At 37.2% G+C, this 19,309-nt stretch overlaps 3 protein-coding genes across 3 annotated transcripts; 1 reads left to right on the top strand and 2 right to left on the bottom strand.

The window, feature by feature from the left end:
* Window positions 1-1,026: 1,026 nt before the first annotated feature.
* tmco1 (transmembrane and coiled-coil domains 1) lies at window positions 1,027-4,853 on the bottom strand. The gene is made up of 7 exons (XM_042483716.2): window positions 4,635-4,853; window positions 3,470-3,547; window positions 3,319-3,378; window positions 3,117-3,163; window positions 2,798-2,865; window positions 1,647-1,791; window positions 1,027-1,500 (listed from the first exon to the last, which is right to left on the bottom strand). The coding sequence occupies exons 1-7, from the start codon at window positions 4,702-4,704 to the stop codon at window positions 1,402-1,404; spliced, it is 567 nt and encodes a 188-aa protein (XP_042339650.1). The 5' UTR covers window positions 4,705-4,853; the 3' UTR covers window positions 1,027-1,401.
* Window positions 4,854-6,252: 1,399 nt separating this feature from the next.
* uck2a (uridine-cytidine kinase 2a) lies at window positions 6,253-14,968 on the top strand. The gene is made up of 7 exons (XM_042483715.2): window positions 6,253-6,413; window positions 8,688-8,847; window positions 9,596-9,692; window positions 10,869-11,011; window positions 11,933-12,030; window positions 12,136-12,184; window positions 13,897-14,968. Exons 1-7 carry the CDS (start codon window positions 6,309-6,311, stop codon window positions 14,031-14,033), a joined length of 789 nt encoding a protein of 262 aa, XP_042339649.1. The 5' UTR covers window positions 6,253-6,308; the 3' UTR covers window positions 14,034-14,968.
* aatf (apoptosis antagonizing transcription factor) lies at window positions 10,903-19,274 on the bottom strand. Its single transcript, XM_088078123.1, has 2 exons — window positions 17,547-19,274; window positions 10,903-11,042 (listed from the first exon to the last, which is right to left on the bottom strand). Exon 1 carries the CDS (start codon window positions 19,183-19,185, stop codon window positions 17,557-17,559), a length of 1,629 nt encoding a protein of 542 aa, XP_087934249.1. The 5' UTR covers window positions 19,186-19,274; the 3' UTR covers window positions 10,903-11,042; window positions 17,547-17,556.
* Between the last annotated feature and the right edge of the window lie 35 nt (window positions 19,275-19,309).

Raw genomic sequence — 19,309 nt, 5'->3', positions numbered from 1 at the left:
TCGGCAGCCTCTCACATCACCTGAGCCCTCTCCACGCCCGCCATCACGCTCCATTTTAGGAAGCAGTAACTTTATCTGAGGTATTACTTTACTGTAGCAAATGCAGCAAGAAAACGTGTTGCTCCACCCAACCAAAGAAAAGAAATAAGCCGTGGACGAAAGAGTACTCAGTTATAATACTTAAGTACAAGTAGCAAAACCGCAGTGTAGAAATACTCTGTCACAGGTTAGTCCAACAAGAACTTTACGTTAAAGTGATAAAGTATTAGTATCAAAATATACTGAAAAAACCAAATGTTAACTACTACTCTTTAAGAGCAAAATCAATTTCATATATATATATATGTATGTATATATATATATATATATATATATATATATATATATATATATATATATATATATACCCTTATTTCTTATGTCAACTTGAACTGCACAAAATGAATGCTGAAAATAATAATAATAATAATAATAATAATAATAATAATAATAATAATAATATTCTGTTTAGTGTTATAGTGAAATAATACAACAGTTAGTCCAACCAAACAATTTGATTGGTCGGGAGGCATTTCATTAGTGCTGATGCCTCTGACACCGGTGGACAATGAGAGCAGAGCGAATGTTTAGAGACACCAGCAGAGAATGAGAGGGGAGCGGACATTTAGAGACACGGCGGAGAAACCGGCGGACAATCGGAGCGGAGTGGACACCAGTGGAGAATGAGACCGACATGGACACCGGAGGAGACATTAGCGGAGAATAAGAGCGGAGTGGACATTGGCGGAGAATTAGAACGAAGTGGACTCCGGCAGAGACACCTGCAGAAAATAAGAGCAGAGTGGACGCAAGGCCAGAGTGACCTTGACCTTTAACCTTTGACCTTTGATTTGTGTAAAATTTGAAGAAATTCCTGAAAGGCGCTCTTAAGATATCCCTTTAAAGATAATCGGATAGATGGACGGACGGACGACCCAACACCAAGTCCTCTGACCACGGCTAAAAGTGAAAAACAGGACTACAGAGTATCCATAAAACTTTATTAAAATGAAGGAATAAGGATACAGATGATGTCATACAATAATACTGACAAATGGATCCGATGTTTCTGTGCCAATTAAAAACAAAAACTGTGTGTGACGCGCTGAACACAAGGTAGACATTTGTATCCTTTGGTAATCAACGTAATTAAGAACTACTTTTCTTCCTCTTATTTCTAAGTGAGACAATCTTTAAGTTAAATAAACAAAACGTGAGTGAGAAATCCATCATCAGGTAGTGATAGTAGCTGCAGGCGACGCTTTGGCTCCGGCGCGGCAGATTCAGTTCTGTCTGTGCTCTGATGACGGAGCCACGACTGCACGCGGTGCCGGAGCTGCACCGCTCGACCCGTCTGAAGATTTAGGAGAACTTAGCTGCTTGAGGAGGAGGTCCCAGGAAGCCTCCGGCCTGTTTAGTTGCAGCTCTGGAAGGTGCAAGGCCGAGCATCTTCTGGATGTTCTGGAGAAAAGAGACAAAACAAAACACTCTCAGAAAAAAAGAACAAAAAAACTGTTTATTTTCTGATTTATAACGCTTGAACAGAGACACATAATCAACCCAAATGAAAGGAAAGAGCGTTATTATCATGTGTTAGTTTGTGTTACCTGTCTGATGGACATGGTGCAGAGGATGTAGAGGAAGATAAAGGAGCAGTCCGTGTAATCTTCGCCCAGCAGGTTGCGGTGGGACAGACCCTGGATGTAGGACAGCGGCACGAATGGCAATTTGGCCACAACTCTTCCGTCAAAGCTGAACAAAACAAAAAAAAGCCAGACAGACGTAAAAATAGTGTAATGAAGAAATCTGCAACAAATATATAATATTTACCTTTCAGGGTTCATGCACTTTCTTACCAATAAATTTTCACGACTTTTAGGCAAATTTTCAAGACAACTGATTTTGTGAAATGACCATTGATCATCCTTATTGGTTCTTTTCCATCACTAAAAAGCTTTTTTAAAAATATATATTATTTTTTATAATCAGGGATTTAGAACAGGATTAGTGCTGAATTTTTAAATACAACTTTAAATGACTATTATTTATGTGAAGTAAGGTGGTGTAAAAAAGGGGGAGGCATGCTGAATACTTTTCTAAGCACTGAAAAGGTTTTTCATTTGAGCGTTGAAAAAGGGCAACAGCTTTGAATGACTGTAATCTGTGTTTATTTTACTGCTGATGTTTAAAGAAAACATGCCTCCCAAACCTGCATGTTTTCCATATATTTCTGGCAATTCAAAGAATTTTTTTCCAAAAAGTTTTGGTAATTTTTAAAGAACAAAAAGTATTTTTAATTTTTTAATTCATTTTTTAAAAATTGTTGTGATTTTAAGGGGGGGTGGAGCCTTTTATTTTTCCTTAAAAATGTTGATGATTTTCAAAGAAAACATGCCTCCCAAACCTGTGGGCCCGCAGGTTTTTTTTTTAATATCACCACCAAATTTGCACTATTGATCACAACCAGAAACTATAAAACATAAATTATTGTTGAATTTTCAATGGTCCTTGAACACATCACGTGTTTCCATCCAGGTTTGTGAAACAAAATTTCATGAGTTTCCCAAAACTTTCAGGATACACGTAGTTTTCAAAACCTTTTCCAGACCTGAAGATTGCTATTTGCAAATTCCACGACTTTCCAGGTTTTTCATGACTGTACAAACCCTGACTTTTGTCAAATGCAAAGAAACATTTCTGAGCTGAAGATGAAGATGAAGATGAAGATGTACACGATGTAAGTGTGTGTCACACTCACATGGAGTTGAACATGCCCATCAAAGCGGTGAAGCAGAAGCCAATGGCGAACATGGACTTCATGCGCACCTGCAAACAAACACGCAAGATTAAAAATGGAAATCTGAAATTAAATTACCTTTGATTGGAGTTTGGAAACATTTAAACATTACCATATTTAATATTTATAATGTAAAAGTGTAGATAAGGCTGTTAATGTTGTCATAAAATATTTTTTTCTAAACTAAACTAAAAAAACACAAACTCATTTTATATGACGATATATTGATGGATTTTAAGCCTTTGCATTACATATTTATTGCAAACAAACCGCCTCTCACCATAGACAAGTCTCTGTTGTTGTTCTTCAGCTTCTCTTCTTGTCTTTCTGTAATACATATATTTCTTTTTAAGGAACACTGTCAATATGAGGGAAAAGCCTGATTATAAGAGCTGAGTGCAAATGTTTTTCCTTACAATTTATTACCTTTTGCCTGAACACAATTTATGACTTAAGTCATAATCTGTTTCCTGGGTTCTTACCAATTTTCTTCTTCTGTTGACGTCCTGCAGATTCTGTGATAGTTTCTTTCTTCTTCTCGACTAATATCAAACAAGCAACAGAAAATGCTTTAAACAGTCTACAGAAATCAATGAATTACAGTCGTAAGACATTAACACATAATGCACTCACGTTTTTTGCTTTGTTTTTCCACTTCAGCCTTTAGCCTCTTATACTTTTCAGTGCGATACACTAAAACCCAGGTGATCCCTGCAGAGAAAATCAGAAGAGGATTGAGGATAAAAAAATAAAAAAATAAAAATCTTATAAAATAGTAGATGGTGCAACATGACTCTGGGCAACATTACGGTGAATAATGTCAGAATTCTCCACTATCTGATTTATTTAAATCCATCTCTTTTTTGTCCTGATGCAACTATGTTCTAAAAAAACACACAATTACTTTCAATATACTTCATGCAAAGTTGATTTTTTTGATTATCACGCTGTAGGACATGTCAGTAATTTGCAGCAACACTGACTGTGACAGTAGCATGTATTTTCTTTATATGCTAAATATGGTAAAAATGACATTGTCAGATGGAAAATTGTAAAATTCAACAAATTGCAAGACAAAAGCCCAGAATGACACCCAAAAACAATAGATAAAACAGTGCACGCATATTTGTAGTTTTATAGTCTTAACTTACATACTATTTTTACACATTGCATTATTGCATAAGGCACAATTTAATACTTGACACACTTTGCACACACAGCATATTATATTTTAAATGTTCAAATACTGCACATTGGTGTATTTCTTTACTTTTATATTTTTACACACTTTACATACTCAATATATTACGTATGGCTTTATTTTTATTATTTACATACTATTGCTAGCTGTCTATTAGTGTATTTCTTTACATTTATATTTTTACACACAGAGATACACACACACACACACTTTTCTAATATATACTGGTGGTTGTATTTATTTCTACTAGCGATAATTATCTATGTCGAGGTCAGAGGAACTGAAACGAACCCCAATATCCCCCCGATGATCAATATTTCTGATTTGATTTCTCGTGAGACTCTTATTGTGAAATGTTAACCGGAAGTTTTATTCCTTGCGCTGTACTGTAGCATTAGCTTAGTTAGCAAATGGCTAACGAACACACTGGTAGTCCTCAAAATCGCCAAAAGTGGCCATTAGTCGATAATGATAATAACGTTAACAATATCCCCACATTATCCAGTCCACAGCGGGATAAAACCATCTCGTATTAATGTGTTTGTGGTCGATAGTAAGCCGCTTTCCTGCTGAATGTGTCCGTTGGGTTTGACTCACCTTCGGCTAACAGCGCCGTGCAGACAGAGATAAACACGATCAGGATGGTGTCCGCAAACATGGTGCTCATGGTGCTCCCGTCTACCGTCCCGACTATCAAATCCAAGAAATAAATATTTAATGTTGTTTTCAGAGATTAAAGCGTGAGCACATTACAGCGGTGTGAGCCGTGTCAGCGTTAGTGAAGGGGTCAAACACTTGAAAACGACTTCCGGTTCAGAGGAAGTCGTTTAAATATATATAAAAAATCTTTTTCCTACTTTCTTTATTAAGCACAAATTCATTTACAGAAATACAAATATATACAACAGATAATAAAAGACAAATTAAGAAAATTTAAAAATGTATGTTTTAGTTATATTTTAAAATGCCAGTTTCTGTTTTATGCATCATCTTGAAAGCTTTCTGGTTCTTAACGTGGTGCTATGTTGAAATACGTTAATAAAGTTAGGTTTCTGATATTTTTTATGAAGGTGGAATTTTCTTAAAATAATAAAGACCTGTACAATATTCAAAATAATATTTCCAATCGTATCTTGAATTATTTTGTCTATTTATTTCAGTTCTTTTATTTTTTTAGAAAGTTTGCAACATGTTTACGGTGCAGTGCACCCAAAAACTATAAAATGAATGTCTGGATGTCCTGAAATAAATACATGTCAAATCTGGTAAAATAAATAAATAAATAATAATAATGACAGCATGGCATTGAGGAGTTTAGCGTATTCCTTGGTTTAGTAGAAAACATATGATTTATTTTTCTTTAAAAAATTTTGGCAATTAAAATACTTTACTTTTACTTTAAATAAAAAAAAGAAAATATTTTTAAAGAAAATATTTTTGGCGTTTTTTTTCTTAATATTTTTTGTGATTTGTTTTTCTCTAAAATTTTTGATGATTTGTACTAAAAAAAACTTTGCAGATTTCTTTTTTCCCAAAAAAATTTGGTTGATTTTTTTTGTTTCTGTGAGCTGCTGGTTTGGAAGGCATGTTTTCTTTAAAATTCACAAAAAATACATAATTTATTACAGCCAGTAATTGTAAGATCATAAACTATTGTTGGATTTTCAAAATTGTAATGGTCTTTGCACACATCATGTGGGACAAATGCTTCCATTTGAAAAAAAACATTGCCAAATCCAAACTTAAAACAGTGATCAAAATAATTGATTCAACCTGTCTCATTAAAAAAATGCCAAAAATAAATCTTTTACACAAACTAACCAGCTTGAAAGAGAAGAGTGGGAAAAAAGATTTTACTGTAGGATTTTTTTTTAATCTAAAAAATAATTTATCGTGGAGGGAGGGTCCGGCATTTTCCACAAGTCACTCAGGGAGGCCTGAGGAAAAAATATTTGTAGCTTTGGGAGGTTAAAAAAAGTCACACCCCAGCCACCCCCCTCCCTTTGAAAAAAAAAGAACAGTCCCTAAGCACAAATAGAGCAATATGATTGATTTAACCATAACTTTTTTCTTTTTTTTTTTAAACTTTTATGTGCCCTACTCTGATTTTATCATCATCACTATAAGCTTCATCATCATCATCATCATCACCATCGCTTCCTTTGCACGTCAGCCCCGTCATCTCCACCATCACCAAATGGGAGGAGCGCGCGCGGAGCGCAGCCAGCCCCGTGCGTGTGTCAGAGGGCCGCAGCGCGCTGCAGATGAAGCATGGCAGGCGACAGCGAGACAAAGCCAGGTGACCAAGCCGAAAATGAGACCGTTCATCGGCAGCCTTTTCTCATCGGAGTGGCTGGAGGGACAGCCAGCGGCAAGGTGGGATAATAAAGATTAAAGAAAATCTTTTTTATATATATCGGTATTGATTGGTGTTTGTTGTATTAGACTAGTGTCTGGGCGAGCCGACACACATAGGTTGGATTTTTAAAAATTTTAATATGACTCGCATTTAAAAAAAAAAAAAAAAATCTGGATAATAATTTTAGCGCAGGCTATTTTTCAGTTGGTTGTGTTGCTTGATCAGTAATGAACGTACAGTGTAGGCCGATAAAAACAGGATACGTGCATTGTCAATGCTTTTCCGTGGCTAAAGTAGGTTAGTGTTACATATGGAAATCAGATTTAAGGACTCCTATATATAGCCTTTTAATTATTTTTTTAAATCGATTTTTTAATTTAATTTTATTTTTTACATTTTTCAACATAAAATATAAGGGTGGCAAGGAACAAAGTAACAAATACATTTAATTCAATAATCGTCAGATGTGTATTATCTGCCAGTTATAGGTTAATGAAAATTAGACACCAGAAGTAAAATATATCTAAAGACCTTGACTGATTAAAAAAAGAAAAAAAAAACCCTCTAAAGTTCAATAAACTCTCTGTCATAACCAAGCAGAATCTGGCCGTTATGTAAAGTTGTGATGCTGTCTGCAGGTCCTATATTCATAACTATCAGTTAAATGTGACTGCAGGATTATTGTTTTTCTGTCATCATGTTATCTGTTTTGTTGTTTCTGGTGGATCTGCTGATGTCTGGATTTTTCTTTGTGCACTGATGCAACTTCTGTCTAGCTCCCTCTAGATTTTCACCTCATTTCACCGGCTGGCTCATTGGCATTACACTTATGTCTGCACTGTCATGATGAGAAACAATAAATATTAGAACAAAAAACATAAGAATACAAACACAAAGCAGTGTAATTATAGCCTATAGTCTAAAAGACTACTACAGAGAGCTGTCACTGCAATATACATATGTTAATTTTAGTGGTGCAAATGCAGTGGTTCACAGTGCAGCTATAACAATCTATGATAAATATCTGCATATTGATTCCATATTCAAGTGCAGTGTTTCAAGGGTTTTCAAGCATCGTCAATAAGTGTTGTTCTCTCTTTTAAAGATCAGAATTGTATGGAAACCCATTTTTGCCAATGTGATGAATAAAACAATAGCTCTCGCGAGTCTTTATAATGAGAAGTTTTCTCAAAATAATCAGTTAATATCTAAGAATAATGAATTTGTATCTCAAAAGTAATGAGATTTCTTATAAAAAGGATTTAGTATCTTGAAATAATGACATATCTAAAAGTAAGACTTAATATCTCAAAATAAAGAGAAACTTTAAGAAAAGGCCTAGTATCTCCAAATGAGATGTTTTCTAAAAAATGACTTAGTATCTTAAAATAATGAAAAACTTTCTAAAAAAGAGACTTCTCTCAAAATAGTGATAAACCTTTGGAAAATATCAATTCAATTATTTTAAAATAATGCCTGAATATCACAAAAAAGATTTCACAAAATGAATTTGTATCTTAAATCTCACAATAATGCTAACATTTCACTAAATAATGAGTATATGAAAATAATAAAAAACTTTATCCAACATTGATTTAATATCTCAAAATAATGAGAAATGATAATAAGTCATTATTTTGAGATTTATTTCAAGAAAGTTTCTCAATATAATGATTTTTCATCACACTGGCAGAAATGGGCATCCGTATGATGGATGCATCATTTTTTATGTTTTGTTGTTGTTTTGCAGAGTAGATCGTCTGGATTCACACCCCGAAACTAAACAGAATTTCTTCTTCCTAATGTGTGACAACTGCGATTATTAAAATGTCAGAGAGGTAGTTAAGCAAATTACATGTAGCTGAAGGGTATAGTAGGTTTTTCTTTTTTGTTTTTGGTGATTAAATCAGCAACACTTTGTGGTTCAACAGTTTGTGGGTGTGACTTCGTGGTGCTGTGGCCCCTTTTCTTCCCATAAGAGTAACAGCTCACAGAACCACCTGTTCTCCCACACACGCTATCTGACTGTGGAACAAACAGCAGTCTTTTGTTTTGTGTCTGTCTGTGTGAAAGGAATCCCAGTTTGCAGCCTTGAAATACCGACTGATTTCTAGTAAAGCATCAAATATGCATCCAGGTCACTGGGTCACGCATAAACTCAACGCAAAGTGTAAAAGAAAGTTATGGTGGTGGTTTAAAATGTGCAGACTCAGGTTCCAGAAACGGAAGGATGTGGCTTATAAGAAAACGGGGGCCAGTATTATGTCATACGACTTGTGTTGTTCTTCTAGTCGTCGGTGTGCGGTAAGATCATGGAGCTGCTGGGCCAGAACGAGATCGACCACCACCAGCGGCAGGTGGCCATCCTCAGCCAAGACAGCTTCTACAGGGTCCTCACCCCGGAGCAGAAGGCCAAGGCCCTCAAGGGCCAGTTCAACTTCGACCACCCAGGTGTGTCAGAATTATTAACTTCATCACATGTCTCATTGTGTTCGAGTCATCTGGCGGCAGGGTAATCAAGGACAGAATCGTCTGGCCTGAAACAGCTGTGCGTCTCCTGCTGGGAGACATTTGCTTTGTTTATCCAGGGGCGATTCCAGCTGTTAACCCTTCGAAAACCTTCAAAACCCCTTTCGATTTATTTCAAAAACATGAAAAGAAGGCAATAAGCAACTTAAGAACAAATGACCCAAAAATAGCATAAAATTAGTAAAACAAAAAAAAGTACCAGAAAATGACCTGAAAATAAAAAAAGGGTGAGTTTGAAAAAAAAAAACCCCAACAACAATAGAAAATTACCTAAAAATTAGAAAAAGAAAATGACCTGGAAAAATGAAATAAAAATTATGATAATTCTGTAAAATCATTTTGGATACATCATCATTATTATTATTATTATTATTATAAATAAATAAAGATTATTTAATTAAAAAAATAATTTTCTACATCTACTATTTTTTGCAATTTATAGATAATTTCTGGCCACGTTGTTCTATGCATTTTCCCCATGTTTTTGAAAGAAATCACACTAATTTGCTCAGAGGAGTTTAAAAGTTTAAATACTTGTGAAAGGTGTCTGAACCCAGCACAAGAAAACTGATGTCGATCCTGGTTTCAAAGGGTTAATCTGCATGGTTTTTCTCAGGTTTGCATAGAGAAACAATTTAAAACTGTTTTGTGCCCTTTTCCTTCTGCACAGATGCTTTTGACAACGATCTCATAATCGCAACTTTGTGGGACATCAAGGAGGGAAAAACTGTTCACATTCCTGTTTATGACTTTGTGTCCCATTCCAGGTGAGTAAGTCTAATTAAAATACACACAGCGACAACATAAAGGAGAGACAACATAAGAGGTGTTTTTGCATGTTTCAGCCCAAAGCACTACAAAAGACAACCCAATCACGATGAAAAAAGTTGGCATCATTGTACGTTTCTGCAAAACAGTGGTACGTTTCATCAGGTTTGTGCACAAAAAGCACCTAGTTATGGATAGGAAAAGATCATGTTTTGGCTTAAAATATATGGTTAGGGGGGCATAATCTCTGCTAGAAAAGCAGCTATGTGTCTGTAAAAAGCAACAGCTTTTCATGGCTGTAAAAACAGCTGCATGTCACCAAAAAACACTGTTTTGGGGCTTAAAAGCAGCAGGAAATGCACCAGCAAATGCAGCAGGAAATGCACCGGCAAATGCAGCAGGAAATGCACCGGCAAATGCAGCAGGAAATGCAGCAGGAAATGCACCGGCAAATGCAGCAGTAAATGCAGCACTAAATGCAGCACTAAATGCAGCACTAAATGCAGCAGTAAAAGCAGCAGTAAAAGCAGCAGGGAATGCAGCAGGGAATGCAGTGATGGGCCCCTAACAAACACCCTCATTTAGGGGCTAAAAAGCAGCAGAAAACACTGTGACAGCTCCCCAAAAAAGCACTTTCATTGCTTATTGGTCTCATTTGGGGGTCTGCACCTTTGCAGGCGTCTCATCTAGTCGACACACCATCCCCTCCACCTCCTGATGACAACATCTGCTCATTTACTACGTCACTTAATAAACATTGATATGATATATGTGAAACGTACAAATGTAACGTATTTATGGTTTGCAGAAATGTACAGGGCCAACATGTTCTTCAGGTGAATGGGCTGTAAAAGTGATCTCCAATGCATCATAATGTGGTAAAATTAACTTTAAAAGAAGAAATAATATCCACTGTGGTGGACTGATTACTCTACTTTTTAATAGTAAAAAGACTAAAACATGCAAAAGAACAGTTATGGTGCCAATTAATAATAAAACACTGACAGGTTTTAACTGCAGCTTTAGAGCCAGGCTGTAACATGTCAAAGATGAAATGACACATTTTTTACTTTTTACAAAGGAAAAGTTCAGTTAAATCTGTATTGCTCTGTTCAACACACTCATGGGTTTATCGTGTTAAGTGTTTCGATATTTGAATGTGTTTTGTGTGGTAGGAAGGAGGAGACAGTGACGCTGTACCCTGCTGATGTGGTGCTGTTCGAGGGCATCCTGATGTTCTACTCTCAGGAGATCAGGGACCTTTTCCAGATGAAGCTGTTTGTGGACACCGATGCAGACACACGTCTGTCCCGAAGAGGTGAGACGTACAGGCACGAGCAGACGGATCCCTTTAAAGACAGGAGGCAAAATGTTACAGTAAAAATTATATTCATTTTATATGTGTATTATAATAATAATGATGATAATGATAATGATAATAACAATAACAACAATAATAATGTGGATTTATGTAGTGCCTTTCAAGATACCATGTAAAAATACATAAATAAACAAACAAACAAATAAATAAACCTATTACATTTAAAAAACAACAAAAACAGACAAGATTATATTTAAAAAGTGGGTAGACTGTCTCCAAAGGCAATAAAATCTGCCAAACAGTAACTCTTAAAGTCACTACTTAACACAATATATCGTGTTTATATAATCTGCACAAAAACTAAGGGTTAAAACGACATGTTGTGGTATACGTGGGGTTATGTAGCCTATAGAGCCGCACAATATGCAGTTTTTTTTGACAAACTGAGACTGAGATATGAGTTGTAATTTTAGTGGGAATTATCATTTTTGCATTTAATTTTTACTAAAAAAATGGTGATTGGGATTCTTTCGGGGTTTGTACCAAACAAACGCGTTCCTTGAATGTATGTCTAGAATGTGATTTGTAAGTCGATGTATTTCAGAAGCACCACAATGCTTCATTTATAATTTTGGGACACATTAACCGTCATCAAAAAGCTGCAGCGTGTGATTTGGGTACTGAACTTGGCCGCATAGCGATTTGGTTAATATTATGATTAACGTTGCAGCTTTAATGTGGCGGGATAATTTTAACACTTTAATTAAACAAATCAGCAGTTTCTGTAAACTCAGCGTACAGACACCAGAGTAATCTACTGTAACTCTTGATAAAGAAGTGAATCATTTTTCCCCCAAAATGTGGAGCTGCCAATAATATTATTGGTAACATTATTTTTGTGCTCTCATTTCCTCCCAGTGCTGCGAGATATCAGTGAACGCGGACGGGACTTGGAGAGCGTTTTAGCACAGTACATCACTTTTGTCAAACCTGCGTTTGAGGAGTTCTGCCTGCCGGTGAGTGTCATTCCTCGTTACTCAACTCCAATCATTTTCGCACGCTCGTGTCCCCGAGCATCGACTCACAGTCAAATATTTCTCCTCTATAATGACGCTGTTCAGACGAAGAAATACGCCGATGTGATCATACCGAGAGGAGTCGACAACCTCGGTGAGTATCTGTGCTTTTGGAGCTCTGAGATGATAGTAAAGACAATAAAACCAAATATTTTGAGACACGAGTCTCAACAGTGTTATCACGGAGGACACAGCTGTGTTTACTGGCGGCCTCTGAGCTGGGAATTATTCTCTGAAACTGAGGAAGCCAAAAGATCGTGCTGCTGGGAGAAGAAAGCAGCTGCCTGCTGATCTGAAAAACAACTTCAAACTATCCAAAACAAAGTGCGCGAGAAAACTAAACCGCAGCAAGTCTAAATATCTAGAAGCGGGACATCTACGCTGACCTGCAGCCCCTGGTTTTGTCTCTGATACTGTATTACCACTGCATTAACCCTTAGAGCGCTCTTTAACCCTGAAAACACCTGAACCATCATCGGGTTTCTTGTTCGGTGTTCAGATGCCTTTTGCAACCATTAAAACCTCCAAAACCTAAAAAAAAATTATCAGTTTCTGTTTTTAAAAAAAGCAAAAAAACAATAACAGCGACTTATAATTAAAATAACTTATAATATCTAAATGTTTAAAGTCATGTCTCAGAAATCTGTACGTGTGTTTGTACGTTAGTGTTTTTCTCGAGTCATTCCTTTTTATTTTATTCTGTTTTTTAAAAAACTTTTTAATCTAATTTTTGGGGGTGGGGGTTGTTGCAAATTTGGTGCTACTTTTGAGTAATTTCTTGTCAATTTGCTCTTTAACTCCTCCCAATGTTTTCCACAAATAAAACAAAATAAGATGAAATAAAATAAAACAAAATGAAATAAAAGTAGGAGCTGAGCTGGAAATTCCAAGATTAAACAAAAAATGTGAAATGAAAAGTGTGTGAAATGTGCCGGCCGACTCTAAGGGTTAAAGTGCAGCACTTTTGTAGGAATACAAACAGTGAACACAAACAGCCGGCTCTGAATCACAGACACGCTCTGAATGTTGTGACGGTGTTTCCAAATTTTTCCACTTATTTTCCAAATTCAGCTTCTGAAATGACTCGTTGCTGTTTTTGCACAGCACAGGCAAAATATGATCGAATCATTTCGTAATGAAAATACAAAATACTGCAAAGAAACATTAGTATATACAATATAATTTAGATTCAAATCATAGAAAGATGATATTTCCTACTATTTCTGTTTGGATTTATGTGTTAACCCTTTAAAGCCTGGAGCTACATCACTTTTCTTGTGCTGTTTTCACCTTTTACAAGTATTTAACCCTTGAAACCTGAGCAAGTTAGTGCAGTTTCATGGGGAGAAAATGACAATGAGCAACTTGGTAGGAAATATTCTGCGAATTACAAGAAATTTGTAGCTTTTAAAAGATACATTTTTCAAAAGCTTGGGGAAAATGTCAAGGGAATAAACGAAAAGGGGTAATGAAAAATGATCAGAATTACATATTTAAAATTGTGTTACAAATTTATAATAATTTTTAAAGAACATTTTTGGTCATTTCTTGATTTTATTTTTTTATTTCTTTATTTACCAATTTTCAAGTAACTTTCCTCTACTATTGACATTTTTTGTTTTTTTCTTCTTTCATTGCTAATTGCCTTCTTCCAGGGTTTTTGAAAGAAATCAAGACAATTAGCTCATGTTTTACAGGTTTTAACTTTTGTTTTCACATAAGTGTGCAGCTTTATGACCCAAATGTAATGTCAGAGACACAAACTGGTTTAATCCCAATAACGTGTCTTTTTGTCTCTTCATACAGTTGCCATAAATCTGATAGTTCAGCACATCCAGGACATCCTAACCGGCGGTTTGACCAAACGGCTGAACGCCTGGTTTAACGGCTGCGGAAACGCAAAGAAGCAGCCGAACATGGAGTCCAGCAGTCGTCCTCACTGAGCGCAGCGAGGACAGGACGTTCAGAACGGACTCTGCGCTGCGGACAACAAGGCACGCGTAAAAGGCCTCTCTTCAGTGTGATTCAGATTGGACTGAAATGAATAAACCAAACCCCTTTGCGGAGCTGGTTTAAAGGCCGTTTTCAGCTATATTTTTGTCTTTCTGTACTGTATGAGATCGAAGGGGGGAGAAATAAAAGGGGCTACCTTGTAATTTAATTTAAAACTGCTGCTTGCCTTTACCACCGCACTGAAACTAACTACAGAAGCAGTTATGGTGTCTATAAATAAAAAATAAAAAAAAAGATTTCTGAACACTTGACAGCCTTTAACCACACAATAATGCAGTGTAGCAACATGCTGTTCAATGGCAGGGCCTTACCCCATCTCACCATCCCGTTAAAGGGGACTAATCCCTTTATCGATGCAACTTGACTTCTTTTTCTTCTGTGTAAAGCGTATTTTGACTTGTACAAATAGATTTTGAAATGATGTAAAAACGGATTCTGATGTTTGCGTCTCGAGCTGCACTTAATTTGTCTCATCCGAATCTAAATTAGTCAAAAATGAAACAACCGATTCCCACCTCAAACCATCAGATGTTACGACATCACCAAAGATAGTTTCACGTGCCGTCTTTGTGGACAAAATGTGTAAAAATGGATTTTTATTTCAACGTGACTTCACTGTAACTCATGTTGGTCACACTAAGACGTATTTCTTATGTTGTTATGAAATTACCACAAAGTATTATTTGTCTTTGAGTCCTCAGATGAGTTCATGTTTTCTGAGAAAAGTGTTACTGAATGCAGAAAGCTGTAAAATGTCCTCAAGGACGAGAGATGCGATGTAAATGTGTCCTGTAAATGTTGTTCTTCATGTTTCTCCTCATGATAAAGTTCTCAGGTACTCTTTGTTTGCTTGAGTTGACACATCTGTCACGTTCACATTCTTGCATTTGTTTAAAAACATACATTTCTGTTTTATACGACGATGTTCTGTTTTACTCATAAATCATAGTAAGAGAAAAGTGCTGTGTGCTTGGTGCCGTATTGTAGAAACCAAGAAAAGAAAGAACATTTAACACGCTTTTAGGTTCCAAATACTGTCTTGTAGTGGGATTTTTTGGGGGAATTTGGGGGTTCACATGTTGCAGTGGAATTGCTGACCTTGTCGCAGCAGTTAAACAGCCGAAATAAGCTTCTTCTGTTGTGTTATGTGACACTGTACAGCTCCTTCACGTTAGCTGATTGTATTAATGATTTTTTGGTTTGTTTTGACTTAAATTTCGATTTTTCAGGGAACGGTGTGAATGGTTTTCCTCATGCTTAGTTATATATAACATGAACATGGCATATCACAAGTCAGATTGTTAGATATTAAATACTTACATTTGGCTAATTTTGGCGCCACACAGCAGCGTGTTCAATCATTTAATTGTTTTTATGTTAAGAATAAACAATTACAAAAAACCCTATTAAATATGAAACTCCAACTATTTCTGAGTCAATATTAAATAAACAAATATGCTTATGAAAATGTTCCTCTGAATTTAACAAGGCTGTTAAAAAATCCTGTAATAAATGAGGCAATAAATATGTAAATGCGTGTTAACCTACATATGAGTCAAGATAGTTCAATATTTTTTCATTTACTTAAAGGGACTTTTTCACCCTTGAAAAATGCCTTTAAAGATCTTGTTTTTTTAATTTAACTCCATTGACTCATTTACAGTTATTTATTGTCTCATTTAGTTCATTTCAGGATAAATTTTTATTCGTACTTATTTCAGATTTATTTATTCAAAGAGGAGACCTAAAATATATATATATATATATACACACACATATATATATATATATATATATATATATATATATATATAGATATATATATATATATATAATATATATATATATTAATATATATATATATATATATATATATATATATATATATATATATATATATATATATATATACACACACACACATATATATATACACACACACACACACATATATATACACACACACACACACACACACACACACACACACATATATATATATATTGGTATGGAGTTGGGTCACAGTTTATATATTAGGGCAGTTTAATATTTTAAAAAAAACCTACGATTTGAAGTACACACTTGGATCATGAGAGATTTGTATCCACCTCAGTCATTATGCATAATTAGTCGATCGATGGAAAATTAAAAAGCAAGTTATTTTCTTACCTATCTTTTCATTTTTTGAGGCAAAAAGGCCAAAAAAAAGAAGCTGGTTTTCTGCTTCTTAAAAGAGAGAATATGATCGTTTTCTTTGACAGACATGATGATAAACTCGGTAGCTTTTCATTTTTGGACCTTTGGACGGATAAAACACACTATTTGAAGACGTCACCTTGAGCTCTGGGAAATTAAGACGTGTGTCACTATTTTCTGACATTTTATTGAGAAAATAATGAATCCAGATAATAACAGGCACACTCGTCGATGATAAAAATGATATTTTTGCAGCCCTGCACTCATGAATTACATATTTGATCACGTTGCTTATTAGACAACATCACAGATCTAAAATGTTACTCGGTATTATAAAAGGTATTTATGAAAACCCCCATGAGTCCATGATCTGTGCAGTCGGAGCTTCTGCTGTTCAAGTTAAAGACTGATTTAATCGTCATTTTTAAGTTGCAACAACTTCACAAAATAAAGTAAATCTAATGATTTTCTTTTTTTTGACTCTGATGAAGAGGCGGTGCTTGAAAAACAGTTGTTCACATTTAAATGAATCGTGGGCTCCAGTATTATTAGAAAGTTTTCAAAAAATCAGAAAAAATGTCCCAAAAACTATATCCATAATAATTACAATTATAGATTTAAAAATATGTTACAAAACAAAAAGAAATATGTCTGTTTCTTTTTTAATTTTCAGAATTTTTCGGGTCCTTTTCTTGTTTTTCACTTTTGTTTAGGTAATTTTTTTGTAAATTTTTACTTATTTCTTCTCTTATATCTTGCATTTAAACTTCTGAATCCTGAGCGCGTTGGTGCGATTCCTCTCAAAAACAGGAAAAAAGGTCACGAGCAACTTGGAAGTAAATGTTTCAACAAATTGCAAGAAAATAGTAAAATTAGACAATTATTTTTTATGAAAGTGAGAAAACAAAAGGCGATGGAAAAATAACAAAAAGCTAAGGAAAGATGATATCCTCAATTACCATAATTACATATTTAAATATTTGTCTTAGAAATATTCACTTTTCCAAAATCGTGTTTGCCTTGTTAGTTTAGTATGTTTTTTTGTTGTTTTTTTAAAGTTTATTTTCTACTTTTTTAACTAATTTCTGCTGGTTTTTGGCTCGCGTCGTCTGTCGTTGCTCATTGCCTTCTCGCCGTGTTTTTGGAAGAAATCGAGCCGACTAACTCAAAGGGTTAAATCAGCTGGTCAGATTTTACAGTGAACAAACTGCTGCTCTGCAGAAGAGTTTCTACTTCGGCGTGAGTACCTCGTCCCCGTCACTCCCTGACTGCAGCGTTCTGTCCGAAGAGTCCTCGGTAGAGCTCGCTGCGCGCCTCGTCGCTCACCGAGCTGTGGTCGATCGGCGCCATAAAATTCACCAGCTTGCTGTGGACGTGGAAGCGGACTTTGCGCCCCTTGCTGGCTTTGGTGTCGACCTTCTTCTTGATCTTGCTGCGCAGCTTCTGGATGGCGAGCCACTGCCTCCCCATGGCCACCTGGTCGTTGGGGTCCGCCGCGCTCGTCTTGCGCTCGATGAGCTCTCGGAGCAGCTGGTGGTAGAAGTCGTCGTCGTCGAAAATATCCTCGTCCAGATCCTTCAGGTGCGCGTTTGATTTCAGCTGCGGTTCTTCTCCTTCTGCGGGGACGATCTCCGAGATTTCTTCCTTCCCGAGGATTTTGTACTCGGAGCGGCGTGTTTGGGTTCGCCGTACAAGGCGCTCATTGTCCAGCAGCACCTGCTCCACCTGAGTCAGGATGTTCCTCTCGAACGCCCCGAAACCTTTGCTGCTTTTGCCCATCGTCAGCCTGGTTTTGTCGTGCCACTTCTGCAACGTGGCGTTCCGGTAAGGTTGGAAAGCGGCGAAACGTTTGGCCATGAAGTCCGGATACTCTGCCATCTCTAGTTTCCGTTTGGGCGCCGACCGCTCAGGCGCCTCTTCGTCGCTGTCGATCTCTTCGTCTTCGCCGTGAGCTCCCTGAGCGACGCTCCTGGTGTCGGCGTTCTGGTGCAGCAGCTGGTCGTGCAGCTCCAGCAGGGACCGCTGCAGAGCTTTCAGAGCTTTGTGGGCGTTCTTCAGCTTCTCGCCGAGCTCCGCGCCGCCCCTCCTCTTGAACTCCGGGAGGGTTTGCGGCTGCGGGAGCTGGTTGGCGGTCAGCAGAGCTTTGTGGAGTTTGATCCGACCTTCGAGGAGCTGGTCCCAAAGGGCGAGCTGGTTCTTCACGGCCTTGCCTTTCTCCACCTCCTCGTCGATTTTGTCTTGAGAGAACGTGCGCACCGTTTCCTCCTCATCCTCATCATCTTCAATTTCATCGTCATCGTCATCTTCATCTTCATCGCTGCCTTCAGTCTCCTCGCCACTTTCGTCTTCGTCGTCTTCGCTCACTCCCAGGTCGTCCATGCCCTCGGTCAGTTTGTGGAAGTCAACACCTCGAGGAAAGGTCACGTCGGTGTCTTTTTTCTTGGACTCAAGTTGAGCATCATCGTCCTCCAACTCCTCCTCCTCATCTTCTACATCATCATCATCATCATCATCATCATCAGCCTCTTCATCATCATCATCATCATCATCATCACCTAAAGAATCCTCCTCCTCTTCTTCGAGCTCTTCCATGCTTCCTTCTCCCTCCTCCTCCTCCTCCTCCTCCTCCTCCTCAGTGTCCATCTCCAGGTCTTTCCGGGACACTTTCCTCCCCACATACCGTCTGTCGGTGTCTGACAGCAGACTTGTGTTGTTCTTCCTCAGCGCGCTCACTCTGACTCCATCTTCCTCCTCCTCCTCCTCTTCCTCGGTGAATCTCTCTATCACTCTGGCTTTAGTCGCCTCGTCGTCGTCGTCCTCCGGATCCGCAAATTTCGGTAGCGGATTCAGCAGGTCCTCGAGCTGCTGAGAGACCGAGCCTGCCATGACGGAGACACTTTTAAACAACCGCACGTGGAGAGAAGACCGGAAGCTTCCCTCCGTGCGGAGAGGGGTGACGTCAATTACACGCGACGGCACCAGGATAGTTTAGATATCATGATGCCCTGGG

Source organism: Plectropomus leopardus, chromosome 5, assembly GCF_026936395.1.
Source record: "Plectropomus leopardus strain MGB_pleo_1.0 chromosome 5, ASM2693639v1, whole genome shotgun sequence".
In the NCBI taxonomy this organism is placed as follows: Eukaryota; Metazoa; Chordata; class Actinopteri; order Perciformes; family Serranidae; genus Plectropomus; species Plectropomus leopardus.
This window is presented reverse-complemented; position numbering and strand designations above follow the sequence as displayed.

Bases quoted from the DNA above. Each gene is read 5' to 3' on its own strand.
- uck2a (XM_042483715.2), top strand. From the start codon at position 6,309: ATGGCAGGCGACAGCGAGACAAAGCCAGGTGACCAAGCCGAAAATGAG. The intron at 8,848-9,595 runs GTGTGTCAGAAT...CCTTCTGCACAG, and splicing joins GTTCAACTTCGACCACCCAG to ATGCTTTTGACAACGATCTC. The intron at 12,185-13,896 runs GTGAGTATCTGT...CTCTTCATACAG, and splicing joins GAGAGGAGTCGACAACCTCG to TTGCCATAAATCTGATAGTT.
- tmco1 (XM_042483716.2), bottom strand. From the start codon at position 4,704: ATGAGCACCATGTTTGCGGACACCATCCTGATCGTGTTTATCTCTGTC. The intron at 3,548-4,634 runs GTGAGTCAAACC...TTTTCTCTGCAG, and splicing joins CACGGCGCTGTTAGCCGAAG to GGATCACCTGGGTTTTAGTG. The intron at 2,866-3,116 runs GTGAGAGGCGGT...GTTTGTTTGCAG, and splicing joins ACAACAGAGACTTGTCTATG to GTGCGCATGAAGTCCATGTT.
- aatf (XM_088078123.1), bottom strand. From the start codon at position 19,185: ATGGCAGGCTCGGTCTCTCAGCAGCTCGAGGACCTGCTGAATCCGCTA.